At 39.8% G+C, this 18,113-nt stretch overlaps 1 protein-coding gene across 12 annotated transcripts in view; it reads left to right on the forward strand.

Moving 5' to 3' along the window:
• The window catches only part of ASPH (aspartate beta-hydroxylase), a 188,147-nt gene that overhangs the window by 19,231 nt on the left and 150,803 nt on the right, over window positions 1–18,113 (forward strand). For 6 of the 12 annotated variants that reach the window (XM_075920639.1, XM_075920632.1, XM_075920630.1 and 3 more), the window contains exons 2-4: window positions 5,429–5,578; window positions 6,081–6,125; window positions 7,813–7,881. In XM_075920639.1, coding sequence (XP_075776754.1) covers window positions 5,429–5,578; window positions 6,081–6,125; window positions 7,813–7,881 — 264 coding nt within the window. Of the gene's footprint in view, window positions 1–980; window positions 1,670–5,428; window positions 5,579–6,080; window positions 6,126–7,812; window positions 7,882–18,113 lie in introns of those variants that run through there. The other 6 variants (XM_075920634.1, XM_075920636.1, XM_014568806.3 and 3 more) reach the window with 5 other exon arrangements.

Consider the following 18,113-nt stretch of genomic DNA (forward strand, 5'->3'; position numbering starts at 1 on the left):
TCTACACTAGTGGCTTCTTGCGAGAGTAATATGCAAATGAGGCTAAGCGTGGAATATCACCAAGCCTTATTGGCATACCTAATGAGACACCATTTTTTTTTTCAGAAGAGGCTCTTGCGCAAGAAGGAGCGACTACACTGCCGCTTCTTGCGCAAGAAAAACCCTCTTGCGCAGTGCCGTTCTTCCTGAAAAGTAATAGGTGTAACAGCACTGCGCAAGAGGGTTTTTCTTGCGCAAGAAGGGGCAGTGTAGACGCTCCTTCTTGCACAAGAGCCTCTTCTGGAAAAAAATGGTGGCTCATTAGGTATGCAAATGAGGCTCGCCGATATTCTACGCTTAGCCTCGTTTGCATATTACTCGCACAAGAAGCAGCAAGTGTAGACATAGCCCTACTGTTCTAGAGCAACGATGTGGCTACTATTGGTAAAATCAATGAGTTTTGTAGAAAAATGCTAATTTTAAGTACATTTTTTGTATTCATGCTGTTGAGTTTGTCATTTTGGTTTGAGAAGTCTCTCTCTATTCCTTTTTGCTAATATAAAATGACCAGTAGCCCTAAACAAAGTTAAGAATGTTAGAGATGAAGGGAGGGAATAGATCTGGAAGTTACGCAGAATATATATGAACTAACTCCTGCAGGCTCTTTGTAGAGCAGGAGTCTTACTTATTTACAAGTAAGGATGTAAAATCCTGTTTAATATGGTTAACCAGTTAAACATAATGTTTAAGCTGTTGACTGATTAAAGGGGTGGGGAGTGCTGGAGCATGTCTTCCCCCTTCCCCCGCTTCCCCCACCATGGCCAGGCTGGAGTGGCCCCCTCCCCTGCTGTTAAGAGCAGGGACTGCTCATGCTGGGCTGGAACACCACCTATCTGGCATGGCCAGGCCAGGCAGGACCAGTCATGGGCATGGGCTGCTCACTGGGTTGGAGCAGCTCTCTGCTCGGGATGAACAGGGAGCTGCTCCAGCCCCACCCGTTAACCAGAACTGGTAAGACTCACCTATTAAGGTTAACCATTCACATCCCTAATTTCAAGAGAATTTTCATTTGGAGTTGTTTGTGTTTTATCATGACTGTAGAAAGTAATAGGTATCAAATTGACCCAGGATATTAGGAAAAAGTTTACTGTGTATTTGTCAACACAAAGCAAGTTTCCTGAGTAAAGTCTAGCTTTAAAAATGCTACGTAGACAAACTCTAGGTCCAGACTTTCATTTTAATTTATGCTGCTGGAGTTAATGCCCTTATAACCTAGGCACTGAGGCATGACTTACTACAAAAAATACAGCAGCACAGTTTATTTCATTCCCCTGGCATGTTTGGAGTTCAGGGATTAAAGAGAGGAGACAGGACCAACTATCCAGAATGCCTTGTGAAGGGGAGGGGGTAAATTTGATTGTCGTCAGCAGTGGATTTCCATATGAGTATTTAAAAGCCTGTAGCTTGTCAAGACGGTTGCTCTAAAAATAGCTTGTGAGAAGAGTTTGCAGTCTGGTTTAGTTTCAGATACTAGCTGAGCTAGCTTTATTAAACTTTTTTTTTGCCACCCTCTCAAGACTAGAACGAGGGTAACTTGTTCCTTGTTTCGCCTTGGATGTTGATTTTTGGACTCAAGTATATTTATTTTATCCATGGATAAAGGATACTAATGCAATGGCTGAAGATTCAGGTATAATTCTAACCTTTGGCAGAAACAAACTAACCAAGAAACAATTGGAAATGCATAATTATGTATTTGTTTGGGTCTGTCTTTTGTTCTCAACAGAATAACCAGTTTATTGTGGTGTGTGACTGCTTTTGACTCTGTTCTCTATTTTGCTCTGCATCAAAAATTGCTTTTATTTTTGCTATTTTAAACTAATTCTGAAATAGATTTTTTTTTTCTAGGTTTTATGGCAAGTGGTCAGTCATATCCAATATAGTTTTGTAGCATAGTATTCTTATTAATGGGAAGCATTTTTTACATGGGAAGATTTTACTTGAACATGCTATTTCTGAACATGTTAAATATAAGAAAATTAACAAATTTGTTCCTACATAGTCTCTTTATTCATAGAAACCAGTCATATTTAGTACCTTAACATTTGTTTTTGAGGAGTATTATGTGTTTCAAGACTTTTATAGTGTCTGTTTGAAGGCATATGTCAGGGTAAGCAGAGGCTTACCAGATATGGAAACTGACCTACTTTCTACATAGCTAATGATATATGCAGTGAAGGGCTTCATAGTGGCATTAACTCCCTGGAATGAGTTCAAATCCAGAGTTGTCATTCCTTAATGGTTTGTTAGCTTTAATCTCTGACTCTGTATATGTATATTTGCCTCTGTAAATGATGACTGAATCTTATGATGAAGAATTTTAACATTTGCTTTTAAAGAAAAATTGTGACAAGTTAGCGCAGATATGTTTTGTTTTGAGTTCTTCGTAACAAAAGTGTTCAAAGCACCCAGAGATTAGGAATCAACGCTTGTAAATGGAAGCTGCACTTGTAACAAATGTTTGTGTTGTAGCAACTGATTGTGGAAGGTGTAGATAAAACTCTTCACTAAATGTGAAAATCTGCAGTAATAATATTTGGTTATGTATTTAATTAAAGACAGTGTTATTTAGATGTTCTGTCTTATTGCACTGTGGTACGCAGTCCTTTTTTCAGAGACAAATAGTGGTTAAGATGTTACGGGAGAAAAGAGTATACAAAAGAAATGAAAGTATAAAATGGAATCATAACTCTATTTACTTATGCCAGTATAGTTTCAATATATAATATAGTAGTGGGGATAGATTACCAACCACCTGATCAGGATAATGACTGTGACTGAAATGCTGAGGGAAATTAGAGAGGCTATCAAAATATAAAACTCAATAATAATAATGAGGGATTTCAACTATCCCCATGTTGATTGGGTTCGTGTCACTTTAAATGGGATGCAGAGAGAAAGTTTCTTGACCCCTTAAATGACTGCTTCTTGGAGCAGCTGGTTCTGGAACTGTCAAGAGGAGAGGCAGTTCTTGATTTGGTCTGAAGTGGAGCACAGGATCTGGTCCAAGAATATAGCTAGACTGTGGAAATAGTGACCATAATATAATAAAATGTAACAGCCCTGTGGTGTGAAAAACACCATGGCAGCTCAGCACTGAGGCATTTAATTTCAGAAAGAGGAACTACACAAAAATGAGGAGGTTAGTTAAATAGAAATTAAAAGGTACAGTGCAAAAAGTAAAATCCCTGCAAGCTGCCTGGAAACTTTTCAAAGACACCATAATAGAGGCCCAACTTAAATATATATCCCAAGTTAAAAAACACAGTAAGATAATAAATAAGTGCTACTATGGCTTAGGGAGCAACTAGTCAACTACCCGATAACCATTGGCTTATCAGGCAATTGAGTTACTATTCGCCCCATCCCCCCTGCCCCCCGCTGCCTCTGTATCAGAGGCAGAAGGGGGGCGGGAGCAGGAGCTGATGCTGGGGGGAGCCAGCTTAAAAGCTGGTTCTTCCCCATCACCATCTCTGTGGGGAGAGGTGTGGGGGGAGGAGGAGAGGCGGAATGGGAAAACTGCGTGAATGGGCACTGAAGCCCCATGGGGCTTGTGGTACACTTCACAGGCAGAGGCACAGCAGTCAGGGCCCTGCGTGAGCAAGGACTTTTTCAGGCCCATTCGCTCTGGGTTCCCTGCTGCACCTCTGCTTTCCCTCTCGCCTCTCTGTGGAGATGCAGTTGGGACCCGGCAGGAGGCCCTGGGTTCCCTGCTATGCCTCTGCCTTTTAAATGTAGCAAGAGCACCACGGGGCTTTTACTACATTTAAAAGGCAAAGGTGCAGCCAGGATAGTGAGCGTGCTACCCTACCCCTTGATTAGTTGAATAGTCGATGGAATTTCCATCAGCTACTCGATTAGCTGATTAATCGGAATTTAACATCCCTGCTGTGGCTTGGCTTAACTAAGTAAAAGAAGCAGTGAGAGATGAAAAAGGCATTGTTTTAAAAATGGAAGTTAAATCCTAGTAAGGAGACTGGAAAGGAGCATAAACTCTGACATGAAGTGTAAGAATATAATTAAGAAGGCCAAAAAAGAATTTGAAAAACAGCTAGCCAAAAATTCAAAAAGCAATAGCAAAATGTTTTTAAGAACATCAGAAGCAGGAAGCCTGCTAATTAAACTTTGGGGCCACTGGACAATTGAGATGCTAAAGGAGCACTCAAGGATGATAGGTCATTGTAGAGGAACTAAATGAATTCTTTGCATTGGTTTTCATGACTAAGGATGTTAGGGAGATTCCCAAATCTGAGCCATTCTTTTTAGGTAATAAATCTGAGCAATTGTCCCAAATTGAAGTGTTGTTAATGGAGGTTTTGGAACAAATTGAAGAACTAAACATTAACAAGTCACAGATAGCTAGTGCGGCACCAATCTTTAAAAAAGGCTCTTGAGGTGATCCTGGCAATTACAGACTGGCAAGTCTAACTTCAGTACTGGGAAAATTGGTTGAAACTATAGTAAAGAACAGAAGTGGTCAAACACATAGGTGAATATAACATAATTTGTTGGGGAAAAATAAATATGATTGCTCTAAAGGGAAATCATGCCTCACTAATTTACTAGAATTTTCTGAAGGTATGAAAAAAGCATGCGGACAAGCAGGATCTAGTGGATATAATGTACTGAGATTTCCAGAAAGCCTTTGATAAGGTCCCTTACCATATAAAGAGATTAAAAAGCCTGGGATATGCCATATGAAGAGAGATTAAAAAGACTGGGACTTTTCACTTTAGAAAAGAGGAGACTAAGGGTGATATGATAGAGGTCCAAAAATCATGACTAGTGTGGAGATAGTGAATTAGGAAAAATTATTTATTTGTTCCTATAACATAATTTCATTTGGTGACCCCCAGTTCTTAATAGGTAATAGGTTTAAAACAAACAAGAGAAAGTGCTTCTTCACACAATGCACAGTTAACTTGTGGAACTCCTTGCCATGAGACATGTGAAAACCAGGACTTTTTAACAGGGTTCAAAAACAATCTAAATAAATACATGGAGACCAGGTCCATCAATGTCTATTATTCACGATGGATAGGAATTAGGGATATGGACTGGTAACCGATCAACCAGATACTCAGTAAGCATCACCCTTAACCGGTCATGGTCTCTGTGTAATGGTTAACTGTTACCTAGGAGCAGGTCTGTGCCTATGGGAGCCAGTGTGCAACCATTAATTTTTTTTAGCGGCTACCCAGTTACGATAATAACCGTTTAACATTCCTAGTAGACAGCTTTACAAAGGTTTATTGAGCACTTGATAGTATTGAAGTACTCATGATACAATACTTTACTTGCACAGTTTGTAAAACCATGTATACTTGTATAATAAAATACTGTATCATATTATAGTAATCCAGTTTTCATGTTGACACATTTTTAACAGAGACAAAACATGGAGGAAACAAGAATGGGAAGAAAGAAGGCCTCTCTGGAAGCTCATTTTTCACCTGGTTTATGGTAATAGCATTGCTTGGAGTTTGGACATCAGTAGCAGTTGTTTGGTTTGAACTTGTAGATTATGAAGAAGTTTTAGGTAAGAATTTCATGTATCAATATGTGTAATGTAGTAAATCAGAAAATGTGTTACCTGTATCTTCGTTTAATTAAATAGAAGCATTTTCTGATTTCAGGAGGAAAGACTGAAGACTTAATCTTGCCTTTAGATAGGTGGGAGCACATAATCAATTTGCAAATTAACGACTATACATATATTTGCAAGTGTGTTATATTTACAAGACAAATACATCAAAGGACCCTTGATATCATAGGATGCATACTGTGCTTTGTGTATTGTTTAAAATTTACAGTTCTAATTGATCTAAAAAAAATTCTTATTTGTTAGGAGCGAAGAAATGTGTCCAGTTTTCACCTCATATTATAAATGCAGATGCTTTGTTAGTTTATCTCTATCTTTGATGTGGGTGAATCTAGGAGAATTAGACTTGAACTTTAAGGTACAGAAAGCATCTGATTTAAAATCTGATCAGGGTCTGATGATACAAATAATGGTTTTTGTATTTTTACCATGCATGCAGCCAAAGCAAAGGACTTCCGTTATAACTTGTCAGAGGTACTTCAAGGTAGGCTATTGGGAAACAAACTTCTTTCACTCTCCCTGGGATTAAAATTTATGCTTATCATATTCTGCTTTACTTTTTACTTTAACTTTTAATTTTTTTTCTGTTCCTTCAGTCGTCATTCAAATAAGACTCCAGCACACTATTATTCTAATTTTTCTTTCTATTCTAGAAAAAAAATATATTCTTGTTCATTAGGTGAATGTTACTTAGAAATTTTGTATGTGCTTTAACTTGAAAATCAACAGCAATAATTTAGTTTTTTATTGTTGCGACAGAGTGGTGATGGCTTATTTATTGTCTGTTCTCCACCTGTTCCTATCTTACTTTCAATACTGTGCTTTAGTTTGTTAAAATATTTTCTGTAAGATTTATTGAGAACAGGAAAGTAGCAGTTAACGCTTTGTTTTGTAGATATTTTACTGCTGTTGTAGTGATTGGTGACAGTTCTTTCATCCACGAAAAAGCAATGGCATGCTCACAGGCAGTATGAACCTCTTAACTTTACAGCTGCTGCCCGTGACCTTATAGCATTGAAATTTACACTTGAATTTTGCCATGGTATTAAGGCTTTATCAAAAACTAATTAAAACATTAAATGACCTACTAATTCAAGTGTTGATCCCATTAAACATCTACTTTTAGATGGCACAGTTTTAGGTTTCTTTTTCATTTTCTAAGAGCAACTACGTTCCCTTGAGTGTTAACTCTATGAAAGTGGTAGGGAACCGTTTTTGGGTCGGGGGCCACTAACCCACAGAAAAATCATTTGGGGGCCACACACAAGTGAGAGGCAAAAAGCCCCAACCCTCCCAAAACAAAATGCAAAACTTTTACTGACATGGTCCCTGACGGAAAAGATGCCCCCCAGATTCCCGTCGCACACCAGAGCATGGGGAGACTCAGCCTAGTAGATTTTGTGTGCTCCATCCCCATGCTGAGGCAGTGCTGGGGGATCCTGAGCCTTAGGGGCTGGACCCAGGCAAGTTGGAGGCTGCATCCGGGCCTGAGGTTCCCCACCCCTTTATAGCTTCTAAAGGTGCAGTGCCTGAAATAAAAAATTGTATATTAAAAAAAACTTTACTCATTATTACTGAATAAGACAGCTACCATTTATGATGTGTTGCTTTTGCTTATCCATGTATACCAGGGCTCATGGCTAGTAATGATGGTATACCCTGGATAGTAAGTTTACTGTAGCTAAGAAACTAATAGCTATTGGTGACATGTCTGTGAATTCTTGTACATTTTCAGTGGGATATGGGCTACTTATGCTCCACTAAACTGGTACTGAAACCAGCCTATTATAATTTTAACATTTGTATATGGGAAATGTCTAGAATAGCAGTCAATATGAAGAAATAAAAATGGTAATTATCTGAATGTCCTGAATTCAAAGTTAGCTACACAAAAGGCAATCTGAAAGGATGCAATGAAACACGTTTATGCAATCATATAAAGTGCACAATTTCAAATTGAAATGTATATCTACTGTTTTGTGTAACATAATAAAGAAATTGTACATTGAAATAGATATCGACTTATGCTTCAGTAAGAATCATGTGTAGACAACCGTGTTTGTGTGTATGGAATGTTTACAAACAGCTGTATAATGAACACATGTTAAATGTGTTTATTTGGTAGCATGTTACTGAATTCCTTCATTCTTACCCCTTTTTTTATATTTTAGGCAAGCTTGGGATATATGATGCTGATGGAGATGGAGATTTTGATGTGGAAGATGCCAAAGTTTTGTTAGGCAAGTACACAAACAACTTTTTGGATTACAATCTGAAGTCTATGTAATATAGCTTTCATATTTCGGATTGCTTGATTTGTCTTAGTTTATGATACGAAGTGATAAAATTGGGAATTAGGGCAATACCTTAAGACTGTAATTCATTTCATGAAAATAATATGAACTCTTTTTTTTTGACCTAGTATTTTTAAAATATAGATAGAATTATGTAGTACCTTGTATTGTTTGACTTTAACGTCTTAAAGTATTGATTTATCAAGAAATTTTACCAAGAAATGTTTTGAAGTGTTTTGCTTTATGTAATATGGACACTAGTACTTAAAATCCTCACAGTATTACAGCGTAGTGCAAAAATCCTCACAGTATTACAGCATAGTTCAAACACACAAACCTCAGATACATTGTAAATCAGGTTGTTCCAGAAGTATATAAATACATTCTCTATGGTTAAAGTAGGAGCGTTTTGCATTTATTTTCTGATTTTTCTCTGAGAGGGGTCTCAGAAAGTTCCAGAGACCACTGTTTACTTTTTGGCCTTCACAGGTCTTGCATAACATTTACTATCTCTTTGACATAAAGAAAAAAACTAGTCTAGGCTTCCTCTGCAGCACACCAGCATTGTTCCGTATGTGACTAGAGAATACCTTTTCTTGTACTCATCTGAAATCTATTTCTAGAACATAAACTTCAGGTAATATTCATGGGAATGCATTATACCAGATTCACAAAGGCCATTGAACCACCATGCTTCAAACTTGGATCAAGATGCAAGAATATTTCATATGCATCTGAAATTAAATTCCCTGGTGGGTTTTGACTAGCTTTTTCTTTTTTCTTCTTGTTTGTTCAAATTAATCCATTTAGAATTTTGTGCACATACAGAAATATTTTGAGTAACAATAGTAACATACTAGTTTGACTGTGTCCAAAAAAAATCTTTCGGAATTTCTCCCACAAGACCCTTCTCCACTATCAACTATTTTATAACATTGATTGTTACAGTCTTCTTTAAAAAGTAAATAGAGTAGATCAGAGGGCAAAAAGAAGTAGGAATGTTGATATCAAGTAATTTAGTAGTCAAATAGCCGAATGAATTCTTAACAGTTACTTGACTATTTGACAGTCCTTGATAGCGGGACTGGCAGCCAGTGCTCTCTGTATCAGTGGCAGGTAGGAACCAGGGGAACCAATTAAAAAACCATTTCCCTACGCAAACTGTCTGCCGTCTGATACAGAGGTAGCAGAATGGGTGGCAGCAGCCCCTGTCCATGGGGGAGGGGGGTTTCGAGCTTTTAAGGTGGCTCCCCCCAGCACCTGCTCCAGCCCCCCCGCTTCTGTAGAAGGCAGTAAGGGAGAGGGCAGGCGAGTCCACGGAGCTGGCAAGTGTGGGGAGCCTGCTTGAAAGATGGCTTCCTGCACGTATCTGCTCCATCCTGCCCCATCTCACCTTTCACGCTGTAAGAGGCAGCAGCATGGGTGTGCGAGGGGGCAGGTGGATCCAGTGCTCATGGGGGAGCCTGCTTAAAGCCAGCTCCTCACAGGCACTGCCCCCTGTTCGCTCCTTCCAACCCTCTTTGTTGCCTCTGGCTTACCAGTTGATTGGGGAGTCATGTTGACATCCCTAATAAGGAGCAAAATATTTATAGAAAAACTCACCTCACTTTTGAAAATTTGTGGTGGTGTTGATTATAAAACTTTGAAAATTGATATTCATTGTACGAAGCTGAAGAAATTACTTGAAATTTTTCACTATCTCCAATTCCATTTGAGAAGGTGTAATATCCTGAAATGACCTTCAGTCTTTGCATCTTGATGTTGGATCATAGCAAAATATTACATAAGACCGTTAAGACTGGCCATACTGAGTCAGACCAAAAGTCCGTCTGGGTCTGTATCTTGTCTTCTGAGAGTGGCAAATGCCAGGTGAGTTAGAGAGAATGAACAGTACAGATAATCAAGTGAGCTATCCCCTGTTGCCCATTCCTAGCCTCTGGCAAAGAGAGACTATTGACATCACCTGGCCTGGTTAATAGCCATTGATGGACCTATTCTCCATGAATGTATCTACTTCTTTCTTCAACCCAGTTATAGTTTTAGCCTTCACAATATCCTCTGCCAAAGAGTTGACTATGTGTTGTGTGAGGAAATACTTTATTTTGTTTTGTTTTAAACCTGTTGCCTATTTCTTTTGGTGACCCCTAGTTTTTGGATTGTGTTATATGTTGATGCCACACTTTAGTGCAAACTTCCAGTATAGTGTCAGGATGTTGTATATGCTCTCTGACCAGCCATTTATTGCTATTCTTCCCAGTTTCTGTCTGAAGAGATAGGCAGGAATCTTTGTTCATAGTCCATTTGTTTAGTTCTTTTGTGTAAGGAGAGAACTGCTGAGATCAGAGCTGCGTTCAGTTGGCTGAAGATCAGATAGCGCAAGGAGAATTCTAATCAAACCTATGGCTCTGGGAGAGCTACAGATTGGGAGCTATCATTGATCATTACATATACTTGTATTTTACCTTGTTTTCTGTCAGTTTATGATAAAACCGTTAACAGATTTTTCTTAGTCTTTCTTCAAATCTGAATTTTCTCATGGTGTATTCAGATAGAGTATTCTAATTATTGCATTTCATGACAGTCTCATTCTGACTGCACAGCTGGTAGCAAGATACTTGTGATGCTCTTAGATACATCTAACTTGATATGGTTGGGGATTCTGCCAGTTCTGTGACACTGTTTCTATAATAATCTCACCTTCCCATGTGCATAAAACATAAATACATTCTCCTTTTAAATATACTATAAAAGGTCACAGATCAGTTACTTCCCCCCAAATACCAATTTTTAAATATAATTTTACTATTAAATTACAATAATGTGTGTTGGAGGATGGGAAAAAAATAATTGGTGGTTTTAAGAAGTTCTGTTGCCCATTCATATGCAAACTTTAGGAATTAAAAAGTAAAACTGATTAAATGGTCATAGCATGATTTAATTGCAGTTCACCTTTTTTGAAAGAAACAGTAAACAAAGTGCTTGGTTCTGTATATTATCTATTTATACAAGATTATTATCCTATGTATTCATAGTGCTCTAAAGTTATGACCCTGCCCTGAGAAACTTGTAGTAAACAGTTAAGTCTGTTAAGCTAATGAAGACATGTATATTAATAAGAGTAGTCCACCTGCTTGTGTGTGACTATCCAAAAACTTTCATGATGTGACTATTTTACTATGTACCTTATGTTATTTTTTATTAGAATATTTTTGTCAAAGAATATATTTTGTGATGTATAGGGAGATACAAAGAGATTGTTTCCATACTGATTTAATACTGTCTCAATAACAAGATGATTACTGTATGATATTTAATGCTATTAAATTGTCATTTTCTAATTTTTAATTAGTCTTCAAAGCAGGAGAGAAACCATGGTGCTTTAAAATCGCCGATATTGATACCTCCTACTTGCAGCACCATAGGTGGTGTGCACTTACAATATTATTGTGGTGGTCAGTAGGAGGTTTCAAATGTGTTTAAATTAAGAACTTAATTATAAATACAATTTTATATTTTCTAAATAGTGAAAAGTCCTTCTTACCAATGTGCTTTCAAGAGGAGCAAAAGAAGTGTAAGTTTTTATTGCTGAGGTTTGATCAGTAGTTGATTTAATATACTATGTGCTACAATAATTATGTACATTGGAACATTAGGAGAAGGCAATATCAATCTTAAATTTCTCTTGTACTGATTTTTGGACCCTATTCCTGTTGGAGTTATTGACTTCATTGGGAACAAGGTTGGGTATTTGTGTACTACCCTTTATACTTCTGAAACAGTAGCATACACATGGGCAGAGAACTTGTATCCTTCTGCCAAAACAAAACACTTTTTCAGTCCTTGAACTGTATGTACAGGCAGTCCCCAGGTTACATGGATCTGACTTACATCGGACCCCTACTTACAAACGGGGTGAGGCAACCCCGCACTAGCTGCTTCCCCCCCCACCAGACCAGGGAGATGCGAAGCCAGCGCCCCTCCCCCCCCGCGGACCAAGGAGACGCGGAGCGGCTTTTCTCAGCAGACACCTCAGCTTGAGAATAAAGGACTGAGGGAAGTGAGGTGTGGGAGAATAAAACTGAGCTCTGGAGAAATGTTTGGCTAGAGTTTCCCCTACAATATGTACCAGTTCTGACTTACATACAAATTCAACTTAAAAACAAACCTACAGTCCCTATCTTGTACGTAACCCGGGGACTGCCTGTACATATCTGATGCCATCATTTGCAGGCCCTTATTTTCAGGTCTGAATTGATTTTTTTTTTTTTTTTTTTTAAATCTTTGGAAGTTGAATGATATATTTTATAGAAAAAACATATTGGAAATGGTGACATAGAACTACTATATGAATCATTGGGCTTGCACTGGTGTAATGGAGGGCAGAATTATGGTACTCCGAACCTATTTCTTAAACTTTAAGTAAATGTAAGGTTTTTGTATTATTTTTGACTGAAGTAAATAAATGTGTGGCTAATTAAAATCTATATGGGATTTTTCCATATTTGTTATTTTTTTTGTTTCTTTTAAAAATGAGTGCAGAGCATCATGTTCTAAATTGCCCAACCATGCAGTGAATGAGGTAATCAAGAACAGAGAAAGTTAGGTTTCTTAATTGTGCTATTCTTTCTATGGTATTTTACATGCCCTCCTAAAATGAAGCTTAACTAGTCCATTTCCTAAATTAGTTTCTTGTGTGTCCACTGGTCTAGCTATTGTATTAATCTTCTCATTCCAAATGATAGAGACTCCTTCCAAGACTTCTTGTTCCATTTTTCCTTACTTGCTAGTTCCTCCTGTTGACAGAATTGCCATCTCAGTCTTGTGCACTGACCCTGCTTAGCAAAAAGGAATATCCTCGTCTGCTGTTCTTAGAGCATGAGTTATTGGTCCTTTTTTAAACTCTTCCCTTGCTTTCATCCTAATTGACCTGATTAGTAGTGAAGGAGAATTTGCTTAGCAATAGATTTCTCCTCTAGTGCTCCCTCCTGCTACAGATAGAAGTGGCTTCAGTGAGACTTGAAAGAGACATGTGCTTAGCATTGCTTAGTGCAGAAGTTGCCTTCAGGTCATGTTTTCCAGGCTTATTGGGAACTATTTAGGAAAAATTGTACAAGACTGAGTTTTTAAAAAAGCTGCTCCTTAACCACACAACTAAAACCTGTAACTAGTTGATAAAATGGCCTTGCCATGTGAACAGGACTCCTTGGAAAATGTTACATATCCTAGAGACTGAAATTTACAGGCACTGCAAGTTTCTTATGCACTTCTTCACTAGCACATTCCCTTTACTTATAGAAATCTAAATTCAGCATTCTCCCCATCTGTCTGAATCATGAACACCATTTGGAATATAGAATAAGATATACTCTTTTCTGGGTTATTCCAGGCAGACCTTCCTGCAAGGTTGCAGCATGATCAGTATTCTAGAAACTCCATCAATATACAGTAAAACTCCGATGGTCCGGCATCTGATGGTCCAGCACCATCAGGAACCCAGAAGTGCTCTGGGCAGCCAGGCCATTGGAGCTGCTCTGCCCCCAGCTTCCCCGATTCAGCCGCTGCTAAAACTGACCAGCGGCTGAATCGGGGAAGCTTGGGGCAGAGCAGCTGGAGTGCTGCTGGGTAGGTCCTGTAGCACTGCCCCTTGGGGCTGAGGGACCAACCCGGCAGCACCCCAGCTGTCCCCGATTCAGCTGCTGCCCCAGGCTTCCTGGAGTCAGCTGCTGATCAGTATCAGCAGCAGCTGACTTGGGGACGCTTGGGACAGAGCAGCTGGGGTGCTGCCGGGTTGGTCCAGTAACGCCGAGGAGCAGCGCTGCGGGACCAACCCGGCAGCACCCCAGCTGCTCTGCCCCAGGCGTCCCCAAGAACAGCTGGGATGCTGCCGGGTTGGTCTCGCCGCGCCAAGGGTCGGCGCTATCGGACCAACCAGGCAGCACTCCAGCTGCTCTTGTGCAGGCGTCCCTGATTTAGCCACTGCTGAAGCTGACGAGCAGTGGCTGAATCAGGGATGCCTGGGGCAGAGCTGGACTATCGGAAGGGGGAGCTATGAGGGGTCTGGATTGGCATCCCCCCACCACACCCCAGATTCCTCATAGCCCCCCCTTCTGATAGTCCGGCATATCTAATAATCCGGCACCCCCTGGGTCCTAAAGGTGCCAGATTATCGGAAGTTTATTGTATTGCTTTTCTGGATTCCTGAATATTTATCTTTCCATATAGAAAGTGGATACATCTTATAGTCCTTTCAGAAGCATACTCCCAGTCTGTGAGGCAGCAAACTCCTTCTGAGTCACAGACTTTTATGTTCAGTGCAAAGTCCTTGTAAGCAGAAGGAAGAAGAGAACAATCAGAAAAGTCTCTGGTCATGTAACATCCAGGTAGTACCATGCAGAAGCAGAGCTTTTTGTAGCTCTCAGTCTAATTGTAAGATTCTGTTCTCAATATTGCATCTTCATATATGGAAGATTGGCACGCTCATATTCTGTTGAAGAATCTGTGGGAAGAAAATGCATTTCTTTATTTCTCTTGATGACAAATATGTATCCCAGCCCCTTCTTCCCTCCAGGGGAAAAAAAAATCAGTCTTGACACTAAAGCAATTGTACATAGCACACTTTACAGTCTGTGAAAACTCTGATTGCCTATGTTGATAGTGCTATTTGAAAGCAACATCTGGCTTCTTCTGAGATTGAGGATCTATTTAATCAAGGACAATTGACTGAGCCTGATCTACCTAGCAGAAATTTACCACTTGGGACTTAAGAACAAGTTCTTAATACTAAGTTTACTTCTAGATAAAATAGAAGAACTTCTAGCACTTGGGCTTATGTAAGAATCTGGACTTCTTATCTTCTTTTACTCCAGCAAAGGCATATGTTTCTTGTTTTGGTCTAAAACACATTATGAAAACCATCCAAGAGAAATCCTATATGCAATGTATACTCGCTTTTGGTTTTGTATTTGTTGTAAAGACTAAGGCCTATCTTTCTGAAGTTATTTTTGGCAGTTTTTCAAGTTCACTTCTAATTACCTGTTAATTGGCTGATTGTTGCCTTTTCCTATATTGTTGAAACACAATTAATTTCTGGCTTCTTTCTAATGGTACATAACCAGCGCTGTGGCTTCTTTGTGCAAAAACTGTACAATCATTGTTTGTATTATTTCTTCCGGAGACCCCACTTAGTTCAAGTTCCAGTGGTGTATGGTACCATGCAAACATTTAAGTCTCTCCCTCAAAGAGTTTACAATCTGTGCACTTATAATTTTGATTTCTTTTAGTAGCTCTTCACTGCTCTGGAGAGTCCCCGCTCAGAATACTTTTGTTTTAAAATGAATGAAGATGCTTTTGTAACATAAGAAAGCTAAAGTATAAAAAAGCATCTGTGTTTATCTCTGGTTCCTGCAGATCAGGTATTTTCTTGTGTGTGTCTATCCTCAGCTTTGGTAACTCGCTTTGAGTAGGTAGTTCTATCAGTATTCCAGCTAGAAGAATGTTAAGCAAGTAAAAAAAAAAAATTATGGTTATGGTACTATAGAAGACTGAGATAGAAAGGATAGAAAACAAGAAAAAGCAAATCTTTTCATACCCAACTCCATATATAAGCTGGAATGGGCAGAATAACTCCAGCACTTAATCAGGCCTGTGGATACTGTGAGAAATCATAATTACATATGATAAAATACATTTTGCTCTTTTATTGTGATTAACTTTTGTTTAAAATGCACAGTTGTTATCCAAGAACAGTGTTTAGTTTGTTGTGAGGGATTTAATAATAAAGCTCCAGAGTTTGATTGCTTTAAATTGGATTTGATTTAAGCAGGGACGCTTAGTTTTTTCAAGTGCTTGCTCATGTCGATTCCATGTTCATGGCTGCTTGAGGTATTTTTTCCCTAATACTATCCTTAGGGCCAGCTGTAGTACCTCCTGGAACTCCATGCCATGCATCAGTATAATGGATGCTGCCAGCCCGTTGCCCTCTCAGTTCCTTCTTACAGTCCTGTGATAGTTCCTGGAACATATTTCTCTCCTGTGCTTACAAGTATTCCTAGTTTGGTCTCTGTTTCTTGTTTATTGTTACCTATTAGTTGTTAGTAGTTAGATTAGTTGGTATATATAGTGGTCCCATTGCAGGAGGTTGTCCCAGAGATGTGGCATGCTCTGGTCTCTGGGTTTCAAAGTGGCGTGCTGCCTCTCATAAATCTATGCCAGGGAGCGATCCTTATGCAAGATGCTTCAAGTATCTTAGGGAAGCACATGTGAAGGGGCTTCAGGCCATGCAAGCAAAAGGACAGGAACATTCATTTGAAAGCCCTTTACAATCATCTGTTACTGGCATCTTGATTCCAGATTCTTTGGCATTCTCTTTCATCAAGCACTGATTTCCTTCTTTGTGATACCAGTCTCTGGAGTCATGACGCCAGTCTGCTTCCCCCAATCGCTACTTCCCAACGTAGGTGGCAGGGAGAAGCATTGACTGTCTAACCATGGTCTCCGAAGTAGGAGTGCTCATTGGAAGTAGAAGGAGGAATCCATTCCCTGATCATAGACACATGATCCGCCATATACACTGGACTTTGGGGTCATTCATGCAGCAGGTGTCTGGTCACTAGGACACTGGCCAACACTTTGGCAATATTGGAACTCTTGGGGGGGGGGGGACCCTGATGCCAGGACCCCACACGCTCCTGTTGGTCATCTGCGGCTGCAGCTGAGAAGCGAGTCATAGCTCATGCAGCTGCAGGAACCTGACTTGGACTCCAGTACCAAAACTCTAGCAATGGTTTGAGAGGAAGCTATGCCAGTCATCAAGGAGATTCCAGCTCTTTCCACAGCGTTAACGGTGTTCTCCTCATCCCCACTTGAGGTGGTGTCTGATCCTGCCCATCTGCTACTGTTGAATAACGTTTGGGTTCACTAAGAGCTCCTTAAACAGGTAACTTTGAATTTGGAGCTAGAAGTGGAGGATATGGAGTCCATAGACAGCCTCATTTACATTCTGGCTGCAGCAATCCCCTGTAAGATTGCACTGCCAGGCAGTGAAGAGGTGCTGAAATTGGTCAAAGTACTCTGTCAGGTTCAAACATCGAAAAGGACACAGAAAAAGTATTATGTCCTGGCCAAGGGTTATGAGTATATGTGTTTGCACCAATCTGTTAGTGTCTCTGTTAGTGTCCACTGTAAATAAACAGGACAGTCAGGGACAGGTGAGCACCATGCCTAAAAATATGGATGCAAACTAGACTTGTTTGGAAGAAAAACTTATTCCACAGCCAGCATCCAACTCAGGATCTTCAACCACTAGGGATATAATGCTATAATATTTAGGACTCTTCAGTAAAATGTAAAGGCTCCTTACCTTATAATTTAAGGCAAAAATGCCTCCCATTGTGGAGGATGGCAAAGCAGTAGCCAGGGCCTCCCTTCCAGGCACCTTGAATACAGCTGATTGTGGCCATAGCAGTGTCCTTTGCAGTGCAGCACATATTTGCAGTCATCTGGCCTTTCTCCTAAGACCTCACTATTGAGGACAATGTCCTGTTCTCTGAGCTGATGGACATTGAACAGTGTGGGCTGAAAGACTCAAGGTCCACATGATGCTAAATATGCCCCTGATCTCCAGAAAACACTTCTAGCTGCAACCAGCACACAGGTTCTCGGGATCTCCTAGGCATGAGCCCTTCAAAAAGAAAGGGAAGGGCTATAAAAGCAGAAAGCGTACACCTTCCATTTCTGTCTCCTGGTTGGGCTTGAGTTGATACCCGGCTGGCCCTAGGCAGACGTATTAAAGCTGCCTGGGGATGGCATGCCAGACATAGTCCAGGATCCTGGTTTTGTATTGTTAGTTTCGCTTTCATATACATAGTCCCAAATAATTTTGGACCACTGGGTGCTCTCCATTTTGACATTCAGATACACCCTACAGTTTTTATCCCTCACTCCCTGCTCCTTTTCAGGGACCCTTTTCATGAGTATCTCCTCATCTAGGAGATAGAGACCCTTCTGCTTCTAGAAGTAATTCCTCAAAACTTAGGGATTTTACTCCAATATTTCCTAATTCCAAAGGTCGATAGACCTCAGACCCGTCCTAAACTTGTGTAGCATTAACAAACATCTCAAGAAGTTGAAATTCTGCATGGTGTCCCTGGCCTCCCATCATTCCCTCCATTTTCTGTGGA

The sequence above is a fragment of the Pelodiscus sinensis genome, chromosome 2 (genome assembly GCF_049634645.1).
Source record: "Pelodiscus sinensis isolate JC-2024 chromosome 2, ASM4963464v1, whole genome shotgun sequence".
Taxonomy (NCBI): domain Eukaryota; kingdom Metazoa; phylum Chordata; order Testudines; family Trionychidae; genus Pelodiscus; species Pelodiscus sinensis.